At 34.8% G+C, this 23,381-nt stretch overlaps 1 protein-coding gene across 2 annotated transcripts in view; it reads right to left on the reverse strand.

Moving 5' to 3' along the window:
• The window catches only part of LOC150101189 (leucine-rich repeat protein soc-2 homolog), a 408,424-nt gene that overhangs the window by 242,531 nt on the left and 142,512 nt on the right, over positions 1-23,381 (reverse strand). The window contains exon 2 of one of the 2 annotated variants that reach the window (XM_090402101.1): positions 6,763-6,858. The exons of the other annotated variant lie outside the window; for it this stretch is intronic. Coding sequence (XP_090258227.1) covers positions 6,763-6,858 — 96 coding nt within the window. The remainder of the gene's footprint in view (positions 1-6,762; positions 6,859-23,381) is intronic. 2 annotated transcript variants of the gene reach the window in all.

The following is a 23,381-nucleotide window of genomic DNA, read 5'->3' on the forward strand; positions in this document are numbered from 1 at the left end:
GTGAACAGAGAGTTGTAGAGTAGGTGCCCTCCCTCAATGAGTCTTTGGACTCCTTGGAGGTGTCACGAAATAATAATAATAATAATACAAGGCACTGATCAAACTACTTAGAGACTACCATGCCCAAATTTCATCTGTTTTACATTATGATATAGGCACTCAGGAAAGAATCTAGAGATAAGGCAATATCAGATTTCTGAAACAAGTCATGAGAGACGGTGGAACTGTACAATACAAAGTTTAGTAAACAGGTAAATAAAAAGGTGGATATGGTCGAGATGTTTAAGCTGGTAAGGGAATTTTATTGGATCCCTATGGAAGAATGTGGGAAAAAGAGGAGATTTCTTACAAGGAAGTAGTAATCATGTTAAGGATGCGAATGCTTTGAGTGTGAATGAGCTTAAGGTATACTACGACTACCATTTTTGCTGATTTAATGAGATCTTTTGCAAAGATGTTGACTTCATGGAGGTTTGTCATTAAGAATAAAAAAGAACTGATTTCCTTTAGGCAGATTATTTGCAGTGACATTTATAATGCATGAATAAAGCCAAAAGAATTAACAATTTCAAACTCTACACTAGAATGCACAACAGACCTGGTACTTTCCTAGCTGGTGTAATTATACACAAACCAGCCACTGAAATAGAAACTTTTATGCAAATGTACATAAATGTCACTTACACAGCATATATGAAAATACTTAGTCACGTGCATCACCACGTGCTCTAGGCAACTATTTATGAATGCTGCTGGTCAATATTGCTGATTACAAAAGCTCTTTCAGAGTTCGATAAAGGGATTATTGTGGGTGCCCATCTGTCTGGAGCCATGATTTTGAAAACAGCAGGGTTGACTAGTTTCTCAAAAGGTGAGGTATCTCAGGTGTTTAATCAGTAGAAAAATAACACAAGTTGCTTAGTTGCTTGTTTAAGAGACAGTCTGTCAGGAACAAGTTCGACGTCATCTGAGAAGGCTTCTACAGACAAACTGAACTTCCTAAATGAAGCAATTAATTGAAGCATTTAATGAAGGCTATTCCTACCCTATCTCACCAAACTATGCACAGAGAATTAAAGAGGGTCAGTATTGGCAGGTCCAACATGGTATTAAATAAAAGTTTCTAATTCAGTGGCCAGTATGTGTAGCTATTCCAAATATTTTGGTTTCTTTATGATTTTTCTAGCTCTAACTTCATCATCATTTTTTTATAATGCATTCTTAACGACATATACAGGATACCGTTATTTATTTATTTATCTTGTGATGGTAAAATACAACGAGAAATATAATACACCAATGTAACAGGTGTATGACAACTAAAAGTCACATAAAAAGTTTTACAAAGCAATTTTCAGTTTTTCAAGCCATTTTATAGCTTCCATCATAATATTATGTATATCTTGTATAATGCCTTCAAAAGGTATATATCAGGCAGTCAGGTAAAATACAGCCAATAGTTTGAGAGTGATAACCACAGTCTGCTTGTGACTGTGGTTATCACTGCAGACTGTGGTAATGGAAATAGACCAACAGGAGAGGTGGTCTATTTCCATTTATGTAGATGCTGTTTACATCTGCCACGACCAGTTCTAATGTGGTTTAAGGTTGTCCAAATCCAGGTAGTTTAGATGTAGGGTCTGATATAGCTAATCTGGGATTGTTATAGTGTTGGAGCCATTCATCTTTCCATCTATCGGTCAAGCTGAAAGATTTACCTATTAATTCCTTTGCTGTTCTCCAACTAGGATTTCTTGATTTTAGTCTCCTTGTAGGGGGATTTTGTATGTCTTCGTGGATAGATAAGTTAGCATTATTATTATTAATGGGCAACTCCAAAGAGTCGATAGATTCATCGAGAGAGGCCCTAACATTATGTCAAGAACAACTATTCAACATTCACACAGTATCTAATATACTTCGCCTTGAACTCATTCACAGTCATGCCACCCACAACAGACTCTGGCAGCTTATTCCACTCATTCACCACTCTCCAAGTAAAAAATCTAGCTCTAACACCCTTGCTAACCACACTCTTGCCTAGCTTCCATGTATGGCCCCTAGTCCTCTCACCACCAGTCCTATTCTCAAAAATATCTTCTGAATTAATCTTATAGAAACCCTTCAGTACTTTGAATGTCAAAATCATATCACCCCTTTTCCGCCTATCAACCAATTTCTGCAACCCACAAATCTTCAATCTGTCCTCATAAGGTTCATTCCGTAGACCTGATATCATCTTGGTCACTCATCTCTGGATCCTCTCCACCTCCTCCCCATCAAGAAGAAACCCTGGTGCCCATATCTGGGTACAGGAGTCTAGATGGGGTCTTATCAAGGCTCGATACAGAGGAACAATAACCTGTTTGTCCCTGCTTGTTAAAGTATTTTTCAGCAACCAAGTGATTTGATGAGATGATTTAGTCAGTTTTGCGATGTGCCCCCTAAACTTCAACTCCCTATCCACCAACACTCCCAAATCCCTGGCCTCGTAATCTTCTGGAGTATGGTTCCACCAATGTGATATACTGCTGCTAATCTTTTCACCCCAAAATGCATAACCTTACACTTTGCAACATTGAAATGACATCCATTCTCCTTAGCCCAGTCCTCCAAACTATCCAAATCATCCTGCAAAATTTTGACATCCTGTGCACTCACTATTGCTCTACCCAACATTAGCATTGTTGGTTAAATTTGTCCATAACTTAGCAAGAGCTGTTTTTCTGCGTAAGTTAGGAGGTGTGATGTTACTGATGACAGGGAGCCAATAATTTGATGTAGATCTTACAACTGCTGTAATTATTCTCATTGTTTGATTAATTTGGATGTCCACCTTAGAAGTATGAACACTGTTGACCCATACTGCAGAGCAGTATTCTGCAGTTGAAAACCAAGGCCAAAGCAAGGTAAGGCTTCAGCATCTTCACCCCAAGTTGAACCAGCCAGCTTCTGAATTACGTTATTACGAGTTTTTATTTTCTGAGCTACTTTCACCAAGTATTGTTTAAAGGCGAGTGTTCTATCTAGGGTAACACCTAAATATTTAGGTGTACTGTTAAAGTTCAGTAATGTACAAGGTCCGACACAAAAAGAAAAAAAAAACCAAGAATAACCCTATAGCTTGGGAATGGAGAGTGGAAGGGGAGAGACTAAGAGATAGTTATAGAGCATGTTCTAACCTGTCACTGTGAGACAAGGCTCAACTCCATCACTTTACTCAGTATGACTGGATGCATGTTCAAATACAGACATATTTGAACTTACCCTCGGTCGGAAAATGTTGGAGTGCAAGAGTGAACGGCAAGTTAACATCAAGTTTCTTTTATTCACTGAGGCTTAAGATGAAGAGTGCACGTCTCATGCATGCGTTTTTTGAATGGCACAAACAATTTTCGGAAGGCAGAGAAAGCGTGAAAGATGATGATTGCCCATACTGCCCACGCACAGCAGTTATCAATGACAACATTAAAAAAGTGCAAGATGTGATTCGAAAAGATAGAAGGTTGGGTGTTCGAGCTATAGCTGGGAAAGTTCATTTGGACAGGGAAAGTGTTCAACACATTTTAACAGAAGAATTGAACATGAAAAAGGTTTGCGCAAAAACGGTTCCAAAAATATCAGATGAACAAAAAAAAAAAAGTCACAAGGAATTGCGTGGATATTTACATATTAATATTATTAGGATATGAATACTTGGATATTTACATATGATCCAGAAAACAAGCGACAATCAATGCAGTGGAAGTCAGCAACATCTCCAAGACCAAAAAGAGCAAGCATCGGTTGTTCGAAGTTCAAGGCCATGTTGATTGTTTTTTTGTTTTTTTTTCCGATATCCAGGGTATTGTAATGACAGCATGAGTTCCCAGTGGTAGACAGTAAATTAGCAGCATTACCTTGAAGTCTTGACGAAATTGCACAAACGTGTGAGAAGGAAACAACTAGAATTGTGGAAAAATGGTTGGATTTTGCACCAAGACAATGTGCCAGCCCACAACACTTTGTCTGTAAAACAGTTTTTAGCTAATCACATGTGCTTGAGCACTTACCCTATTTGCCAGAGCTTGATCCAAAACCTAAACTCAACTTCTACCTCTTCCTAAAGATCAAGTCAGTGCTCAAAGGAATCCATTTTTTGTCAGTAAAAGATCTGAAAGCAAAAATGACAGAGACCCTCAACAGCCTTTCAGAAAATTATCTGCAGAATTGCTTTGAACGTTGGCAACATCATAAGCAGCTGTGTGTGAACTCAGAAGTAAACTATTTTGAATGAGATTGTAGTTGATTTTCTCAATTTGTTAAATAAAAAGAGATACAGGCACAGTCTCGTTTTTTCTGTATCAGACCTCGTATCTCTGAAGAAGACAGTAGGTTTGAAATTAGCCTGATGGTTATTAAGATGGAAGGTAGACACTTCAGTTTGATAGGTTTGGGTTTAGATGCCACTGTTTGAAATATGAGTCCAGAATTTTCAAATCATTTGTAATGATTTTTTCAGCTTCATTAAACTTAGCACTTCGTGTGATTATTGCGAATTTGTCTGCATAAGCAAATTTCCTTGAACTGGTTTGAGAGAGATCGTAAATATATAAATTAAACAACAATGGAGATAGTATAGAGCCTTGAGGAAGTCCATTATTAAGCTTGCATGGAAAGATTCAAAAAGACTCTTTTGAACTACGTGCAAATACCTATATTAATCTGTTATTAAGCATACTGTTCAATAAGTCGGCAAGTCTTTTACATGGAATCATCTTCAGAAATTTAAATATCTCTATACTGTGTCATATGCTGACATTAAGTCAATAAACACATCAGTAGATTTCAGATGTCTCTGTCTAGACAGAGACAATGGTGATAGCATAACTAAAAGAAGAGCAGGCCAAGAATTGGGAGGAGGATTAAGTACTTTGTTGCTTTTGTAGGAATTGTAGCCATTAGATAAGAAAGTATCGTACATATAGTTGAATTCAGTAGTAAGACAAGCCTTAATGGAATAAATACTGATAGCGCTATTGGTTAGTTTTAATAAACTTTTTTTTATCATAGTGGGGAAGGACTGGGTAGATGACAGGAAAATTTATGAATATATATCTACTTGTATAAGTAGGTTATCTACATGCAACCATTAGGAAACCATGTTACTAAGGTATCCAGAAAAGATGCACCATTTAATTTCCTTTTCCAAAGGTGAAGAAAAAAAGGGTAATTCTTAAGAACATACATTTCAAATTTTCCATGGAAAAAATTGGTGGTGGTGGTGGTGGTGTTGTGTGTGTGTGACGGGGAGGGGGAGAGAGTCCACAGTGACAGCGATATCTCTCTATTTGTTTGTAAATTTTGTTCTTTCAGTGAAGTAACAAGAATAGACAGCAAGGAAAGAAAAGCATTTTCGAAAAGTGTTAAGATGTTATTCAAGGGAAAACTGGTAAATAATGAAGTGATGTCAAAAGCTGACCAACATATCAGAATTATTTACAATTAAATTTTTGACAGAAGCTTTAAAATGGACAGAAATTTTAATATAAGAAGAGGCATGTGACCAGTGAGAGGAGAGGGTAGGGTAAGAGATTTAGCTTTGAATAAACAATTCATCATGATTTTATTTTTGTTTGTGTGTGCACGCACGTGTGTGTGTACACGAGTTACAATTTTATATTGTACTCCCTAATGATAAGTATCTGTGACAGACAGAATACTGGAAGCATTAAATGTTGATTTTAATATTTACCCAGTAGCATTTTTGCTCCATTAAGAATGTAAAATAAATATTTATATGTAATTTGGTGGAGACAGGAGGATAAAAGGTCATCCCTGGAAACTATAGGATCATCAAATAAAGTGAAAAATTGATTTTTTTTTGCATGCCAAGTAGTGAATGCACTGCTAGAGTAGGTGGTGGTGCATCTAAATGTGCTCAAGGCAAGGTATTGTGGACTGTAAAGATGGTTTCTCACAATGAATTCTGTGACCCCATGGAGTCCTGAAATAATATTAACAACTCCAAAAGCAAGGTGAATGCTTTTGCTTTGTGGGGAGGGGGGAAATCTTGGGTGAGTAAGGTTTTACCATAAGTTGTCTAGCTCTGTATATATCGCATAAGATATTGCACATCTTAAACATCAGTGAAGGGGAGGGGGGCAAATTCGATGTTTTTCTGTTGACGGTACCACAGTTTAAATGTTTACATTTTACTTGGTTTTAAGCTTATTTTCCTAATAAATGTTGAATGAGCTTTTTTTTTTCAGTCTAACACGTGAAACATTGGGAAACCTATAATATTGTTTTCAGAACATGGTTTTCAGGTCATGTAACCTAAAACCATGTTCAATTTTTTCTACATATATATTTTATTAAAAAATAATGTTATATGTAAAACTAGATTGCACATATGTGTGTATGTGTATGCACACATACTCTGAAGAGAGAGCAGAGCATTTTGATAATCAGAAATTAAATTTATTTTGCTAATGTGATGAAATGCAAAGAGAATTAGTTGTGAATCTTAAAAAAAGAATATCTCTAGCATTCTTTTTCTTCTATTATGGTTTCTTTCAAATAAGTTAAGTGAGGATTATTCCAATGATATAATATTCTCAGTGATAAAATTATAGTGACTGATTATATTATTTTTTTTTTTCTCATGTTTTGTATATATTTATATATTTCAATACTTTTTTTGAAATACTAATACCACTGCTAATGATCAGTTAAACCATGCTATCAAAGCTACTGAAGGATGAAAAGTCTAGGACATACACTGCCTGTCTCCAGGAGCTCCTGCTCCAAGGTCGGTCCAGAGTTGCTTTCTGGTCCCCTGCAGCAACACTCAACTTGGCAGCATGATGGACCACGCTAAAAAGGCAGAAAAAATAACAGTGCTACTACTACTGTTTTTGTGAACTGAAATATACAGTGCCAATACAGAAATAATCAAAGAAATTATATGATTAGCCAATGAAAAATTGAATTAGCTGAACAGGTCCACAGAATTTATTCCTAAAAAATGTGGCTATAGTTTAATTATAATGGAGAGGAAACCAGATTTCCAGTAAACAAGATTTCTTTGCTCATTTGCTGTCTTTACCACTCTAATTTTGATGACTATATTATCTTTTGCATTATTTATCTCAGAAAGATCTTCAATCGAGGTTTCAACGACCATAATTCAAACTCGCTCCCCTTCTCTCCTAGGAATGCTGAAAGAGAAGCTAAATTGTTTGCTGTCAGTAATGACCTAACACAAATCATTCACCAACCTACCAGAATACCAGATAATCTCCCATCATTCTCCAAACACACTGGAGATTTTTTTTTTTTTTTTTAAACACCACTGATGTTAGCTCTCTCTTCTTGGCAGCTCTAACTACAATTGTCCATGTTATAACAGGTTGTCTTATTCTCAGACAATCTTAGCCCCATATCCTATACGGCACCATTCAGAATTTCTGTGATGGCCTGATTGTTGCTTCCGCTATCCTAATCTAAGCATTTGCTCCAATCTAATAAACTCAAATTTTTTGCTCTAATGAGTGTCTTTACTCCCTATTCAAAAAATATGCCAAAGGAATTCAAGTAAAAAATGCAGCATATTAATGGCTCGAGTTAAAAACTATAGCATTTACTGATCTTTTACAATACAGCCAACAACCACTGTAAAAAAAAAAAAAAAAAACATCGATAACTCCAAGCAGTTCAAATGCACTATGCATGCCTCTTGCTCAAATGTTGATTGAGCTTTCTAGTATCTCACCGGAAAGCTCAATCATAGTGTTGAGCACAGCTTCTGCTTTTCTATGTTTCTACCTCTATCTCAATCCTATAGTACATCTCCTAAAAATAAGGTGCCATAGAGATAAAGAACTCTGTGGCATTTGTCTTTACCCCTAATTCTTGTTTAGACAACTAATGGAAATATCCTCCCACTATTCTGAGAACTACCAAATTAATGTCTCTTCTGATTGCAGAAGGACATTAGAAAAATACTCAGTAGCCTTGATACTTATTTATTCGTGTGGGGTATCCCCCATTCCTCGACTGCCCCTTAGGACTGGTTGAGCCCTCCCATTGAGGGATTAAGTATGTATTTCTTGACTGTAGCCTGTGGGTTCGCGGGTCGGGTCCGGTTTGCCTGCTTGCGGTGAAAACCCCCAGATAAACTTGAGGGGGGGGGAGGAGGGCTGCTGTCCACGTCCAAGACCGGGCAACTTGGCTATTGCTGATGAAGATCCTTAAGCTCCTCATGTCATCGACGGGAATCGAACCTAGGACACCCCTTTCCCAGGCATATGGTTGCGAAGCACGTAGCCACTAGGATAACTGTGCACACACTTTGACACTAATAAGTACCAATGCTCAGATGGTGTCCCTCTTATGGTCTCCTGTGGGATGACATTCAGTGCATGTCATGGTGAATGGTTTCCTCTCATCAGAATTTAATACCTATCCTGTACTATCCTTACAAGTTATCATACTCATCTGGCATATATCAAACAAGGAGGCAAACTTTTATCCAGCTTGCCTCTAAAAAAGGGAGACAAAAGTCAACAATCATATTATCATTCTATTGCTCTCACTTTGATATTCCTGAAAATAATGGAAGATGGCCAACTACTTTACTACTTGGAAACTAATCAATTAATTAGTTATCATCAGTATGATTTCCACTGCTTATATTCCACAACAGATCTCCTAGCTAACCTTACCCACCACTGGACATAAGCCATGGAAAAGTTTGGAGAAACTCGTGGTTGCTCTTGATATTTCCAAGCTTCTGATTGAGCCTGGTATCATGGCCTTCTAAGCTGCCATCTTATAGTCTTCCTCCTATCCTCTGTTCTTTATGAAAACAACTGTAGTTTTTTGGATACACACTGGTCATTCTTTCAAACAATCACTCTTCTGCTCGTATTTATATTTATTTTTCCAGATGTCACTTGCTTCAATATGTATTATCAAAATTCATTTCAACCCACTCTTCCAATCAATGATATCGCCAATTGCCTAAAGCTAAACCCACTGAAATGCAAACAGACCTGTTGATATAAATTATTTCCTTATTTTGGATGAAATCCAGATCCTTGAACATGATCAAATTTCTCTCTTTTCAAGTTGATATTTTTCTCTAGCCTTACTTGGCATGAACATATTACATCTATAATCACCTTAGCTTCCAAGAAAATGCAGCACCTCTAACACCCAAGATGCTACTTCTCAACTGTAAAGCTAAGTTAAAGCAAATCAATCTTCCTTTATTGAACTGGAATCCATCGTTGCTCTACTTTTCTCCAGTCCTGTAAAAACATCAATGGCCATTTGTCAACAGTAATATATGAGAGTGGTCTGAAAAGAGTTCTCGGTCTAACAAGGAAGAAATGAATTCATAATTTCAAAATTATTTTTATTTTTTAACATTATCTCCCTAAGACTAATACATTTATTCCAGCAATGCTCCAGCACCATTATCCCATCCCTGTAGTAGTTCTCAGCAAGATCTGCAAAATATCCCCCTACAGCTACAACCACCTCTTGATTCAAAGAAAAACGCTGACCAGTGAGAAAGAATTTTAGTTTTGGGAAGAGAGAGAAGTCAGAGGGAGCCAAATCTGGGGAATAGGGTGGATGTTCCAACAATTCATAGTGTAGATCCCTTAATTTTCCCATTGCAGGCAGGTGGATTGTACTGATGAAAGATGATTTTTTTTCTTCTTCTATAAATCTTCTTTTCTCAGGAATTTGTTTGTCTAGTCTGGTTAAAAGATTGGAATAATATTCCCCGGTTATTGTTTTACCCTTTTCAAGATAATTAATAAATAAAATGCCTTTAGCATTCCAAAACACCAATGCCATGACCTTTCCTGGTGATGGAACAGACTTTGTCTTCTTTGGCATTGAACAACTGGCTTCTCTCCGCTGTTTGGATTCTGGTGTATAATGGTGAATCAACGTCTCATCCATAAATCAATGCAGAAAATCAGTTTTATTCTTGTTAAAATGCTCCAAGCACTGTTCAGAGATTTTTGCGAGTGGGTTCTTGATATGCTGTGAGCAAGAGCGGCAACCCTTGCACAAAGCTTTTTCATTTGAAATTCTTCATGCAAAATATATCCTGCACGTTCTTTTGAAATGCCTATAGTCTCAGCAATTTCACACACTTTGACTGGCCGGTCATCCAATATCATATCATGTACCTGATTGTTACACTTTTTGACATCCTTCATGTGGACCATCTTCAAAGCTGGTAAGGCCACGTTTAAACTCTGCAGCCCATTTTCTAATTGTCGAAAATGAAGGAGAAGAGTGCCCATTAACTTTTATGAACTTTGAATGAATTTCTTTTGGCATTAAACCTTCTTTTACAAAGAATTTTATATCTGCACAATACTCGATTTTATCCATTTCAAGGGATACAGACAACACTTTTGCTTCAGACAGCTGTATACAACAAACTAATTGATAGAATGATTTGCAATTTCACATGGATGCCTATGACAGATGTACCAACTTAGAAAAAAAAAATCTTGCCAATAGTATTGTCATCTATGGTTGAGGTCAAGAACTTTTCATCTTTCATCAGTAGATGAAAGATGAAAAGTTGATAAGTTGTACAAGACTTACCGTTGTACAGTAAGTCTTCACAAATTCACTGTCAGATCTCTTACTCGGCTTTCATTTCCTATACCTTTAAATTTTGGCAGCCTTGTTCAATTGAGTTTACATAAGAACTACAATCCCAACTGTTCACAAAAATATCACCAATAGGTTCTGTTTACCTTTATCATTACTAGCCCATACATGGTTAAATGTGGTACATACACAGGTCCTGAAGTTTCTTTCATGCAAGATGGAGATGGATATATCATTTGTTTTAACACATCATTCATTCCACATAATTACAGCCCTTTATTTATTTGGCCCTATGCTCATTAGCAAGAATGCTGGATGTGTTTACTTGAAATTTCAATAACACGCTGACATCAAGTTTATTACACTCTCTGCTCCTAATCAGTTTGATAATCTTCAAAAGCATCTAGCCCTTCTGAATGTGACAGATTAGTGTGGTTATACAGTAAATTATAATAGACAAGAAATTTTATTGTTGTCTATTATATTATATGAAATAGCTCTTCACAATTAGACTACTTGTATATGGAACTGATGACAAATCATCAGTTCCATATACAAGTACTGTTGACAAGTGAATTGCCTCTGTTGCTCAGTCAGTATAGGCAAAGCCTTTTGGTTGGAAAGATTCCAAGATGTGAGGAATTTTTCTCTGGTCTCTTTCAACTAAAGGTAAGTTAGCCAGTCTCATATGGAGGTAGAGGTTTTTTTTCACCTGGACACTTGGGTTTTTCATCCTTCAGAACGAGCAAACCGGCCCCACGAGCACACATAATTATAGCCATAAATACTTATGTCCCAGACATATGTCTGATTCATTAACTATATGCCAGTCCCAAGCCCAGATAAAATGGGGAACTATCCTGTAAAAAAAAAGTGGTTTCTGGTGATAACACTTTGTGGCAAGAACACTTGCCTATAAGTTGGATATGATTGAAGGGTTAAATCATCAATTTGTGGCAAGAACACTTGCCTAAAAGTTGGATATGATTGAAGGGTTAAATCATCAATCCTATAACGCACAACACACTTCCTTGCAAATGTATAATTGCTATGCATTAATGAAAGGATCACTTATATTGTATTACTTGTTTAGTAATACAATTTAATTGATGCTGTTTGATGTCAATAAGTAAGTTTTTCACAGGTGTTCTATACCATTTCCATTCGGATGTTCTGGCATTGTCTATTGAAAAAACATGGGACGAAAATGACTCAAGAAACAATCACAATGTCACTGAAAAGATGAACATAGATGGATTTAAATATAACACATCCACCATGATTTAAAAACTATCTAATTTGTTATTAAAAATAATATGAATATTATATATGCTTCGCAACATTAAATAAGTAGTGCATTATTTTTTTTACAGATATTTATTATATAATGATATACTCAAAAATGCAATAAGAAATCTAAAGCTTGGAGCGATCAAACTTATAAAAATATGCATGACATAACAATCTTAAACAAAACTAGCAATTCTTATACTTTCATAACATACTTCTCTTTTCCATACTGAAATTAATGTTGGATTGGTTTGTGATCAACAAATCGTTGTACGCAACGCTTAAACTACTGGACAGTAAGGACAGAATGGATCGAAATACTGTCATGATGATACTTCCATCCTACAAATCGGCTGGATGGAAAAACGGGGGGGGGGGGGGGGGTACTATCTATGTTTAAGACTGGCTAATCCCTCCCATTTTCGGCATAAAAATGGTTCTTATAAAATTCCTGTGATTCAGACAGGATAATCCACATTTTTAAAACTAAAAGAGCGAAAGTCGGGCTGTACTTCTAACATAGGTACTGTACAAAGGGCAACAACAGAATCTCTACACCAAGATTTCGGGTAGAAGAAGAAGAATCGTTGAAAGTTGATAGGTTAAATCCAAACAAAACCAAAGAAAATACAGGTAGCCCTCATATAATGCGGTACTTATACAACGCGGTTTCAATATAAGACCATCTAAAAACTGCTGTAGTAACCTTTTATCGTTTCATATATTTTTCAACGCATGACTTAAAAATCAAATCTTATCTTTGTTAAATTTGCATCTGCCTGTATCACGCATGCAGTTATAAGTAGCGAATTTACATTAGGGGAAAATACTCTTTAGCATGCATGTACGTCGATTGTTTACCGTACAAAGTGTTTATTGTTGAAAATTATCTTCATTTAATGCCAGGAAAGCGCATTAAAAATCGTAAGTGTGTTAATCTCAAGCTGAGCACTTTATTTTTTGGTGAGTTACATGCAATATGTAATACATTTTTTTATGTAAAACAAAAATTTTTTTTATAGTAATGGCCACTTAGAGCGCTTTTGAGATATGACTGAAAACGAAATTAGTGAATTAACTGGTGGGGAAATAGATTTAAATGAGGAGGAACTGGTACAATTAATACATGACGTCGAACCAAATGGCGGGGAAAGTTCTGCCGAAGATTCTGACTGTGATGAATCCTTTAAAGAATTCAGTTTAAATTAATTAGCAGAAGGATTGGACTTGGCAAGAAAGTTATTATATGCAGGACTGGCAGAAGCGGGCATGCAGAGCATGCGGTCACCGCTATGAAGGGGGCACCGCCATCAGAGCACCGTTCATAAGTTCATTTTTTAAGAAACAAAATTTTTATCATAAAAACAAAAAATTCTTAGAATGATCAATATTAAAATAAATAAGGCTGGATATACCGAATAAAAATTTTAAAAAATTGTATATTGCCATCCTCTTTGATCAGCCGGCTGTTTACGATTTTGCAGCAAGAGCAGGCTAAATGCTTGCCTGTAGAGTTGCGTCTACTGCAGTCTATCTAAAGTGAAACGGTGAACGGTTTTTACGTGCAGAAACGAATTTTCGTACAAAACATTTGTTGCTAGTTAACCAGTCATATGGTACGCATCTCAGTAGGATACTGACAGTAGCGCAGTGCAGACTATTATTTTGTCTCTGTGTTGTGTTGTGTAATAATTTCTTGTGGGTATAAAATAGAAATGGAATCAAAAATTAAAAAAAGTTATCCGGTGCATAAAATCGTAAGCGTCATGCTGCGAAAGAAGCAGATGTTAAGAAACAAACTGGGGCTCTTAATAAATTTGTTAATATATTAAAATATTCTGATGCAGATTGTAACCAACTCAATACATCAGAAATCAGAGTTGAAGAACCGTGCACATCATCCAGTTTGCACGAAAACACTATTGCAACGATTGAACAAGATGCATGATTTAAGTGAACAACAGTTAGGAGAAGATTTAGTTGTAGTTAACCACGAAACTAACACATTGTTAGTCTCTGTAAATTTAGAAGATCCAGGTGAGTGGGGAAATATTGATGAAAAATTACGAGTTGTTTTAATTGAAATGAGGCCTGTTCAAAAGAAATATATAATATATCCCAGAGATACATATGGTCATAAATTTGGTGACACGTATTATAATAGAAAAATGGAAAACGGTGAGCTCATTTCAAGAACATGGCTAATTTATTCCGAAACTTTAAATTATGTTTTTTGCTTTTGTTGCAAACCTTTCGCACCTACCAAATCAAGTAATCTTGTAGAAGGTTATAACGATTGGAAAAATGTAAGTAGAACTTTGTATATACATGAGACTAGTTTAACTCACATGAAAAATTTCTTAAAATGGAAGTTGATAAAAATTTAAAAAACAAAAGTACTATTGATTACCAGACTCAATGGAAAAGAAACATTGGACGAGTATTTTAGAACGCTTGATTGAAATTATAAAATTCCTTGGTAGCCATAATTTAGCTTTTCGCAGATCATCTAATAAATTATATGAAAGGAATAATGGCAATTTTTTAAAATTAATCAAACTGTTAGCGAAGTTTGATCCCGTTATGGAAAATCATGTTGAAAGGACCCTACAACGAAACAATAGAGTACACTATTTGAGTAAAGACAGTCAAAATGAAATATTGGAAACTTTAAGTAACACAATCAGGGATACAATTTTATTATCAATTCTAAAATCTAAATATTATTCCATAATTTTAGACTGCACACCTGATGTAAGTAAAACAGAACAAATGACCATTATTATTCGCTTTGTTTCCTGTGACAATGGAATTGTCAAGATCAGAAAAAACGTTTTGGGTTTTGCAGATATATCAGATTCCACAGGACGTGGTTTATGTGCAACAATAATGGAACAACTGGAAAAATGGAACATTCCCATTGAAGACATGCGAAGTCAAGGGTATGACAATGGGGCAAATATGAAAGGGAAAAAATATGGGCCTCCAAAATTTGCTTTTGAACAAAAATCCTCGAGCTTTTTATGTGCCATGTGCTGCTCATACTCTAAATTTAATCATTAACGATGCAGCCAAAGTGAATGCAGATACAATTAGATTCTTTGCAATTATTTAAGAAATATACAATTTCTTTTCGTTCTCTTGGGCAATCCTTTTAAAGTTCGTAAAAAAATTAACATTGAAACAGCCATCAGAAACGCAATGGGCATCCGCCTTCTACGATATCAGTTACGAGAAATTTACGATGCACTTTTTGAAATTTTAAATAATGAAAATTTTAATAAAGAAACTCAGCATGAAGCACAAACATTATGTGCTAAAATAAAGGACTACAAATTTATTTGCTCTCTTATAACTCGGCATGATTTACTTAACAGAATAAACCCTGTGAGTAAAATGCTTCAAGACAAAAATATGAACATTACACTTGCTTTAGAATCTATCGAAAACTTAAAAATATTCTTACAAGAGTATCGATCGGATATAAATTTTAAAGAAGTTCTAAAACGGCAAAAGAACTGAGTGAAGAGGTGGACGGAGAACAAGAATTTATAACTGGTACGGAAGTCCGACGACGAAAGAAGACACGACAATTTGACTACGAGCATCATGACGGAACGCCAGAAGATAAATTTAGAGTGAATGTGTTTTATACACTTCTAGACGTTGCAATGTGTTCGTTAATAGAACGTTTTGAACAACTAAAAACATATTATGATAATTTCAATTTCTTGTATAGATTACTACAAATTAATAACGAAGATTTACGAAAAAATTGTGACGATTTAGAGATTCTCTTTAAGGACGGCGACAATAAAGACGTAAATGCAATAGAACTATATGACGAGTTATGTGCTTTCCGGGATATTTTTCGGAAGGATAATTTAAATACTCAAAACCATTTCGATATTCTTAATTTTATTGTGTCCAATAATTAATCTTTCCCTAATTTTTCAATTGCTTTAAGAATACTATTAACCTTACCTGTTAGTGTAGCGAGCGGTGAACGTTCCTTTTCCAAGTTGAAATTGATTAAAACCTACTTACGAGCAAATATGTCACAAAAAATGCTTGTTAGTTTGGCGTTAATAGTTATTGAAAATGATATATGTGCGGAATTAGACGTTAAGACCATTATTTCTAATTTTGTGAATATGAAATCAAAAACCCTAAAATTTTAATTTAAAAAATTTCAAGTATATTTATGTAATTTAATTTTTTTTTTCTGTTATTCTGAAGATGTTATTTTTTGAATACTTATATTAAATGTTCTAATTATTTCTGAATTCTTTTCTTATTTTCTCATCTATCCTGAGTTTCTTTTATTTTCCTATTTTCCTATTTTCCACTTATAAAAATTATTAAAAAATGTTTACAAGTTACTAAGAATTTAGTAACTTGTAAAATGCAAGAATTTTTTAAACCTTAGTTCAAATAAATTTTAACTTTAATTAAAATTCAATCTAATTTAAATTTCATTCTCAGATCGGTGAGAAGGCTATAATCCCTGTATCATTATATTCAACGATTAAAGCTTTATCAAAATTTGCTTTAACTTTTGAGAATTTTTTTGAATATTCAGGTTTTTAACGACTATCCTGCCTAGTCAACAACCCCGGTTCGTTACATTTAGCGAACCAACGTGTGGCTGTTCTGTCAAAAATTATTTAATAAATTTCAAATAATTAAAATTTTTATTATCGTAAAACAACCACACACGCCCGGATCGTTACAGGGGCGCTTAGATAGACATTGCATGCGGGCGACAAAGACCCTAACGCCGGCTCTGATTATACGGATAATGATCTCTCAATGGAGCATCTGAAAAATTCACGAGACAATTGGATATTTGTTTAGCTCCGTATTATGAACTTAATAAAAAATTGCAGCATAGTGGTAAGCAAGTTCTTATTACTGACTTCTTGATAACTAAACCAACCGAAGTATGCAATGAGAATTATACAAATGATGTCCAAGAGATTTCAAGTGATGACGACGTACGGCCACTCGTAAATAAAGAACATCTACGAAATGTTAGTTTTGAAGAGAGTGATGACGATTAAAATATACACTTTTATTTTATTTTGTCTAAAACATTTATGTATTATGTGCAATGAAGTTTACGTACAATTTGTATTTTTATAAGTTTATACTATGTATAAACTTACAAAAATACAAATTTGTTTCATAGTTTGTTTTCTTAACTTAGGTGAACTACCTGCATTAATTCATTTACATAATCTTAAAAAAAATATATTTCGGAACCTAGCCCAACTTTTTCTATGTGATCTGAGTCTTGCATAACGCGATTTATATAACGCGCCATTTTTTTTTGGGACCTAATATCCGCGTTATACGAGGGTTACTTGTACAACTTAAAATGAAAAAAAGTGAAATTGTTTCAAAATTTGAATATCTGGATAGTGTTTTATCAGCAGGTGAAAGAGCAGCTAAAGACATTGCTTTAAGGATTCAAAAGGCAAGACGTGCTATGCTAAACTTAAAATGAAAAATATTCGCAGACATAAAAATAAAAGCATTTAATGTATGTATTAAAATCAGTTATTTTATATGGATGTGAAAATGGTTGGTATCAAAGGAAATCCAAAGAAAGGTACAAACATTCTTAAAGCGATGTCTGGGAGTATACTTCGAACATAGCAACCTGAAATTATTGCTAGTTAAGATCTCCGGAAAAGAAATGAAAAAAAGTCAACTTGGAAATCAGAAAACGAAAATTCAGATGGATTAGATATATACTTAATAAAGTTCTTCAAGAAATCTGCATGCAGCATTTGGGGGGGGGGGGGGGGGTAGGACCATCCAAATATATGTGAAGATCAAATTGAATAGAATGTGATCAGATTTGCTGAAACTAAAGCAGTGATTTTCAACCTTTTTATGGCATACTAAAAATATATTCTTTTAAATTGTTGATTCTTGACCACAAGGATTAATGAGAATAAACTATTATTTAGATATTGGTCAAGTGTAGGTGAATAACTATTTTAATTACCAACTAGTTTCGCCGGCTTATGCTGTCGGCTTCATCAGGGTACAATCAGGAAAGCAAAGAAAACGAAAATTACAAGCTAAACGTTAATTGGCAATTCTATTTCAATAACAAAATAGTGCGCGTGAAATAATACGCGTGTCGCGGATATATGATTTACTTCACATAGTGTATTCGGGTAATTGGATTGTATTTTTTTTTTATATAATAAGCTATATAAAACACAATGAATTGATAAAAGACCCGACAAGTTTCCTAAGTCTTTTGACTTGCATCTTCCGGGGAAAGAGGTAACTTAAAGTTAAAACAAAGAAAAGAGAAATTATTAGTAATAGTTCATACTGTCGTGACGTTCTATTTTCATGTTATGTTCTAAATCCGCCATCTTGGTTCAAGTCACTCTTATCAATATAACACTTAATCGCAAATTGATCACCGATCCAAAAGTAGGGAAATTTATAATTATACTGCGCCACCCTATTTTTAGATTAGTCTATATAAAATAGTAGGATCAATTCTTAATTAAGTTAGCAGTCTTCTCATTAGGCCGAATCATTTATTATTCTACTTGGGGCATCCGCGAGATTCGAATTTTTTATGAACGGTGCAATAAAAAGGAATTCAGGCAAACACAATATTTAGATTAACAAAATAAAACATTTAATATATGATATATAACAAATACAAGAATTCTGCTTTTAAATGAAACAATACAATCAACTCAATACATCTTGCTAAGTCACTCACGCCAATTCAATGTTCTAAACTTTCACATACAATTCACAGCTTTAAAATCACACGCCTTCTTAACTCAAGTTAGTAAAACAAAACTTCTCATTTGATCAGTCTGCACACATCTATCAGTTGTACTTAATGTTTAAATTCACAGCAGGCACTAATCAAGGTAGACATTATTCCAAGCAATCTTATTTCGGACCTTGAGCTTCGAAGATACGCTATAGTTAATGTTAGAATAAACAAACATGTATGACTACTCTTACCAGATACAATCTTCAATACATCAATTAATTGTGAGCACACTTATGAATTAACTTATTTACGTTAGCGGAACACATTAATAAAATTTCTCCAACGCTTTAACTGAACTACTGTTAATCGCGCTTCACTACTCTAAACAACGGCAATAAGGTACTGATATCTTTCCTTGTTTACTTTTCTCCAATTAGTTAAATTCACTATAATTCTTCTCAGGGCAACATAGAATTAAGACGTAATCCTAGACTAACTGGAACTAATCAGAATTTCCCATTGAATGTCCAGTTCTTTATTTATCCGATTACGACATCAATTTTCCCCTACAACAACAGCTGATTTCACTTGCAGTTGAGTATAAGATTCACTACGTTTTTGCTCACTTCAAAACACTATTCTCATGAATTTCTGCCCTAAAGAATTTACAATTTTTTTTTACTTCCTTGCTTATATCCTACTTTCCTTCAGGCTCCGCAAAACTCTCCCCTTTTCTTTTCTTTCTATATAATTCTTATTGCCTCTCCTGTCTGGTTCCAAGGTCACGCACTCTTCGACTCGTGCTTGTTTATTTCATGCGTCTCCATGACAACGCATGAACGTAAACATTTCGCTAATGTAATACAACGTTCTACTCTTACATAAGTGATTACATAACATTAAATTTTCACAAATAAGAATAAACAGAATATTTGAGCTACATAATCAGCTCTTTCATTACGTATACAATTATTTATAATAATACCTTTCGTTACATTATATATATATTTTAGTTATCATAAATTCTACACATATTATTGTTTAATAAATTAATAGTAGGTTAAGTTTAGAATAAATATTTAAATAGTAATCCTTAATTAAGGAATAATAAATAATTTTTATACAAATCATGATTAATACATAATAAGCAATGTTAAATGTGAATGAAAAAAATAAATTACACAACATAGTTTCATTCACAATTTAACAATACTAAATAGTTGTGGCCGTCTGACTATTTGCACTGAAGTTCATTTCTTGTGTGTTTATTGTTATAATAAAAGTCTTCCATATGTCTGGTAGGATTAAACCTTGGTTCCTGTTGAGGTTATTTGTGGAACTGTAGCGGCTTCATTGAAGATTCTGGATGGTAGTTTTCTTCTATATATGGCGTAAGACTTTTATTTCATTCAATAATGTGGTTGGTTGTAGAGAAGTCATCAATCAATCGATACGTGTAGATCATATAACCATGTAAACACATAAAAATACAATATAAAATTTAAGAAACCTGTTATTTGAAAACATTCACAAAATTAGAATAATTATGTGTTTACATTGTTATATAATCTACGAAGTACGTCGATATCGATGATGCTAATTCATATTTGGTAATAATGATTTTCTATACAATAAATTAGAATTGCAAATAATTCAACACATTTTCTTTGATTATTCTAATTTTTTGATTCGGAGGTGTAGTTCAGCGAAGTGCCATCTTGTGAACGAAAACAGAGGTTTTGACAATGCACTGTGATATGTAAAATGGATTCACCCGAGGATTGGTACATACATAATCGGCCAAATATACGTACGCACGTAGTGATATTGTTTGCTGTTTACTTCTTTGGCTGTAGTCTAAGTGGTCAGTTGTCAGCTTTACATTTATTGTAAATTTCGGTTATATATTGAGAAATAACGCTTAATTAAATGAAAATTCTTCCTCATTCCATTTTAAATGATTGCCTCTTATCTAAACCTAGGCTTTCTAACAAATTTAGCAAGGACTGTGTCCGATATAAAATAAAATAATTGATTTGCAACTTAACTTTCAAATTTCTTATGTCTTTCAAATATCTTTACCATGACAATTGTAACGTGTGCAAGCAAACTGTCAACATACCTCGTTCTTATTTATAACAAAAGCTAAAAGTGGAAAACTTCTCAAATGCACAGAGATCAGTCGTGCGTTTTGTGGTCTTTTGCAAAAGTTATTGCTTGATCATATCGAAGAAACTTAAAGCTAGGATGAGATCAGAAATACTGAATTAGACACAAAACAAGTCTCGTGGCATTCCCCCAATTGTCCTGAAAGTTTGCGCACTAGAACTGACTCCTATCCTATGTCGCCTATATATATATACTATCTTACTCCACTGGAATCTATCCCACAAACTGGAAATTGGCCTATATTCAACCCATTCCCAAGAAGGGTGACAAGTCACTGTCGTCTAACTACCGTCCTATCTCGCTTACCTCAGCCCTGTCTAATGTAATGGAAAAAAATCAATTCCCAACTCCTACACTACCTGAAGACACCCACCTAATAAATAAACGACCGCCAGTATGGATTCGCTGCCGATCAACAGGAGATCTACTCACACATGCCACCCATTTCTATACAAATGCCATAGAGAAGTTTGGCAAATCTCAAGCGGTTGCACTTGATATCTCCAAAGCCTTTGACCGGGTCTGGCACAAAGGCTTACTAAGCAAACTACCATCATTTGGTCTGACCCAGAACTTCTGTAGTTGGATTTTTTTACGTTTCCCCCTCCCCCTACCTGTTGTTTCATAGGAGAAGAAATCAACTTAATGTTGATTCCTTCTCCTATGAGAAGGAATCAACATTAATTTTTTATCAGAAGAATCTTGCCCAAATTTCTTCATAGGAGAAGAAATCGACTTAGTGTTGATTTCTTCTCCTATGAAGCAACAGGCATGCAGTCACTGTCATCCACGTATCGTCTAGCATTATACGAAAGCAAAGTGGGGCACTTTTCGTGACTCATTTGAATGGCTGGAATATTTTTAGCCTTGGCACTGAACGCATCACAGAAGTGGTGCTTACTGGTATGGAAACATTTATCACTTTTTTTTTTTAATTGTTGTCCCTTAACTTAACCTTGATTTCTTCAAGATGAGTGCCGAGGCTAAAAAAGAAAAGAACCGGCCATACAGAAAATTGTTTTCATCGAAATTTCTTTCTATTTTCTGTTCATAAAAAGAAACCTTTTCTGTCTATACCAAAGCTGCAAGCAAACTATCAGCACATCCAAAACTGATTTTGAAAGGACTAAAAGCAGGCTTGCAACACGTGCAAATAATCTTAATAGATCATTTGGACGTCCTTTGTTTTCTTCTGGTTTCACATTTTCTTACAGTTAATGGCTGTAACTTTTGTTCAACCATTGCTTCCACCTATTTTGCATTTGGAGTAATTTCATGGCATCATTATTCACAGAAAACCAATCTTTGGCAGAATTCTTTCTTTTCCTCTAATTCTTGCACGAAAGATCTTAGCAAATGCCTTCCTACTATTCCAAACGCAAAACATTCAGTACTTCATTTGAATTTTCTGCCAGAAAGCGATCAGAAGAATCTTGTCCAAATGAGATATACAAGTCTTCGGGTCATGATGACATTTCTCCAATTGTAATGAAAGTTTGTGCTGCAGAGTTGACTCCTGTTGTGTAATTTTTTTTTTATTCTCTCCTATTTTCCCAGCATCTATCATGCAGCTTGGAAATTAGCCCATATTCAACTCATTCCCAAGAAGGGAGACAAATCTTTACTATATAATTATCGTCTAACTTTGCTCTCTTAAATTCTTCCTAAAGTAATGGGGAAAAAAACCATCAGCACAACTTGTAAGTTATCCTCTCTCAACTAATAAACAATCGTCGGCACCGATTCCATAAATGTCAATCAACATGGGATCTTGCTTTGAACTATCGATTGAACTTTGGACAAATGCCATGAAAAACTTTGGTGAATCTGATATGGTTAATAATGACATCTCTAATGCATTGGATTCTGTTTGGCACAAACGCCTATTAAGTGAACTTCCATTATATGCGTCTTCTGCGACTAGGTTGCCACCTTTTTCAGTGGATGCACATTACATGTGATGGATCCTTATCTTCAAACCCTGCAACTATGCTAGTGATCCACCAGGCTCTGTTTATTAACCTACTTTATTCCGTCTCTCTCAGTATATCTTTTCCAGTTGACTGTAAATACAATACAGTTTTTCTGCTGACAGTACATTGCGACATTCATTCGACAAGCCTTGCCCTACATAAATCACCAGAACTTTCGCAATATGAATTTCGACATCAAACTGTGATCTCCAAAGCAATTCAATGAGGTTCTGAATTCCTCATGAAATTCAATGCAAGTGAAACTTAATCCTGGTTTATTTCTAGCAGGAAAATAACCCTTTTCTTCTAGCCTTACTTTTAACAAAACCCAAATCTCTATACAGATGAAATTTCTCTTCTTGGGATTAATCCAACCTTAAATCCCTCTTAGTCTTAGAATATTACAAATATCACCTCTAAAAATTAAGTTTTATCTTTCGCTAGAGGCGTCACATCTGAACAGCTATTAACTCTATACATATCCATGAATATTCCACACTGAATATTATTCTAACAACTGTGGTAGTGACCTTAAGAGCTCCCTAAAAATACTTCAC

The sequence above is a fragment of the Typopeltis vanoorti genome, chromosome 12 (genome assembly GCF_054136105.1).
Source record: "Typopeltis vanoorti isolate ZY-2024b chromosome 12, IOZ_Tvanoo_1.0, whole genome shotgun sequence".
NCBI lineage: Eukaryota > Metazoa > Arthropoda > Arachnida > Uropygi > Thelyphonidae > Typopeltis > Typopeltis vanoorti.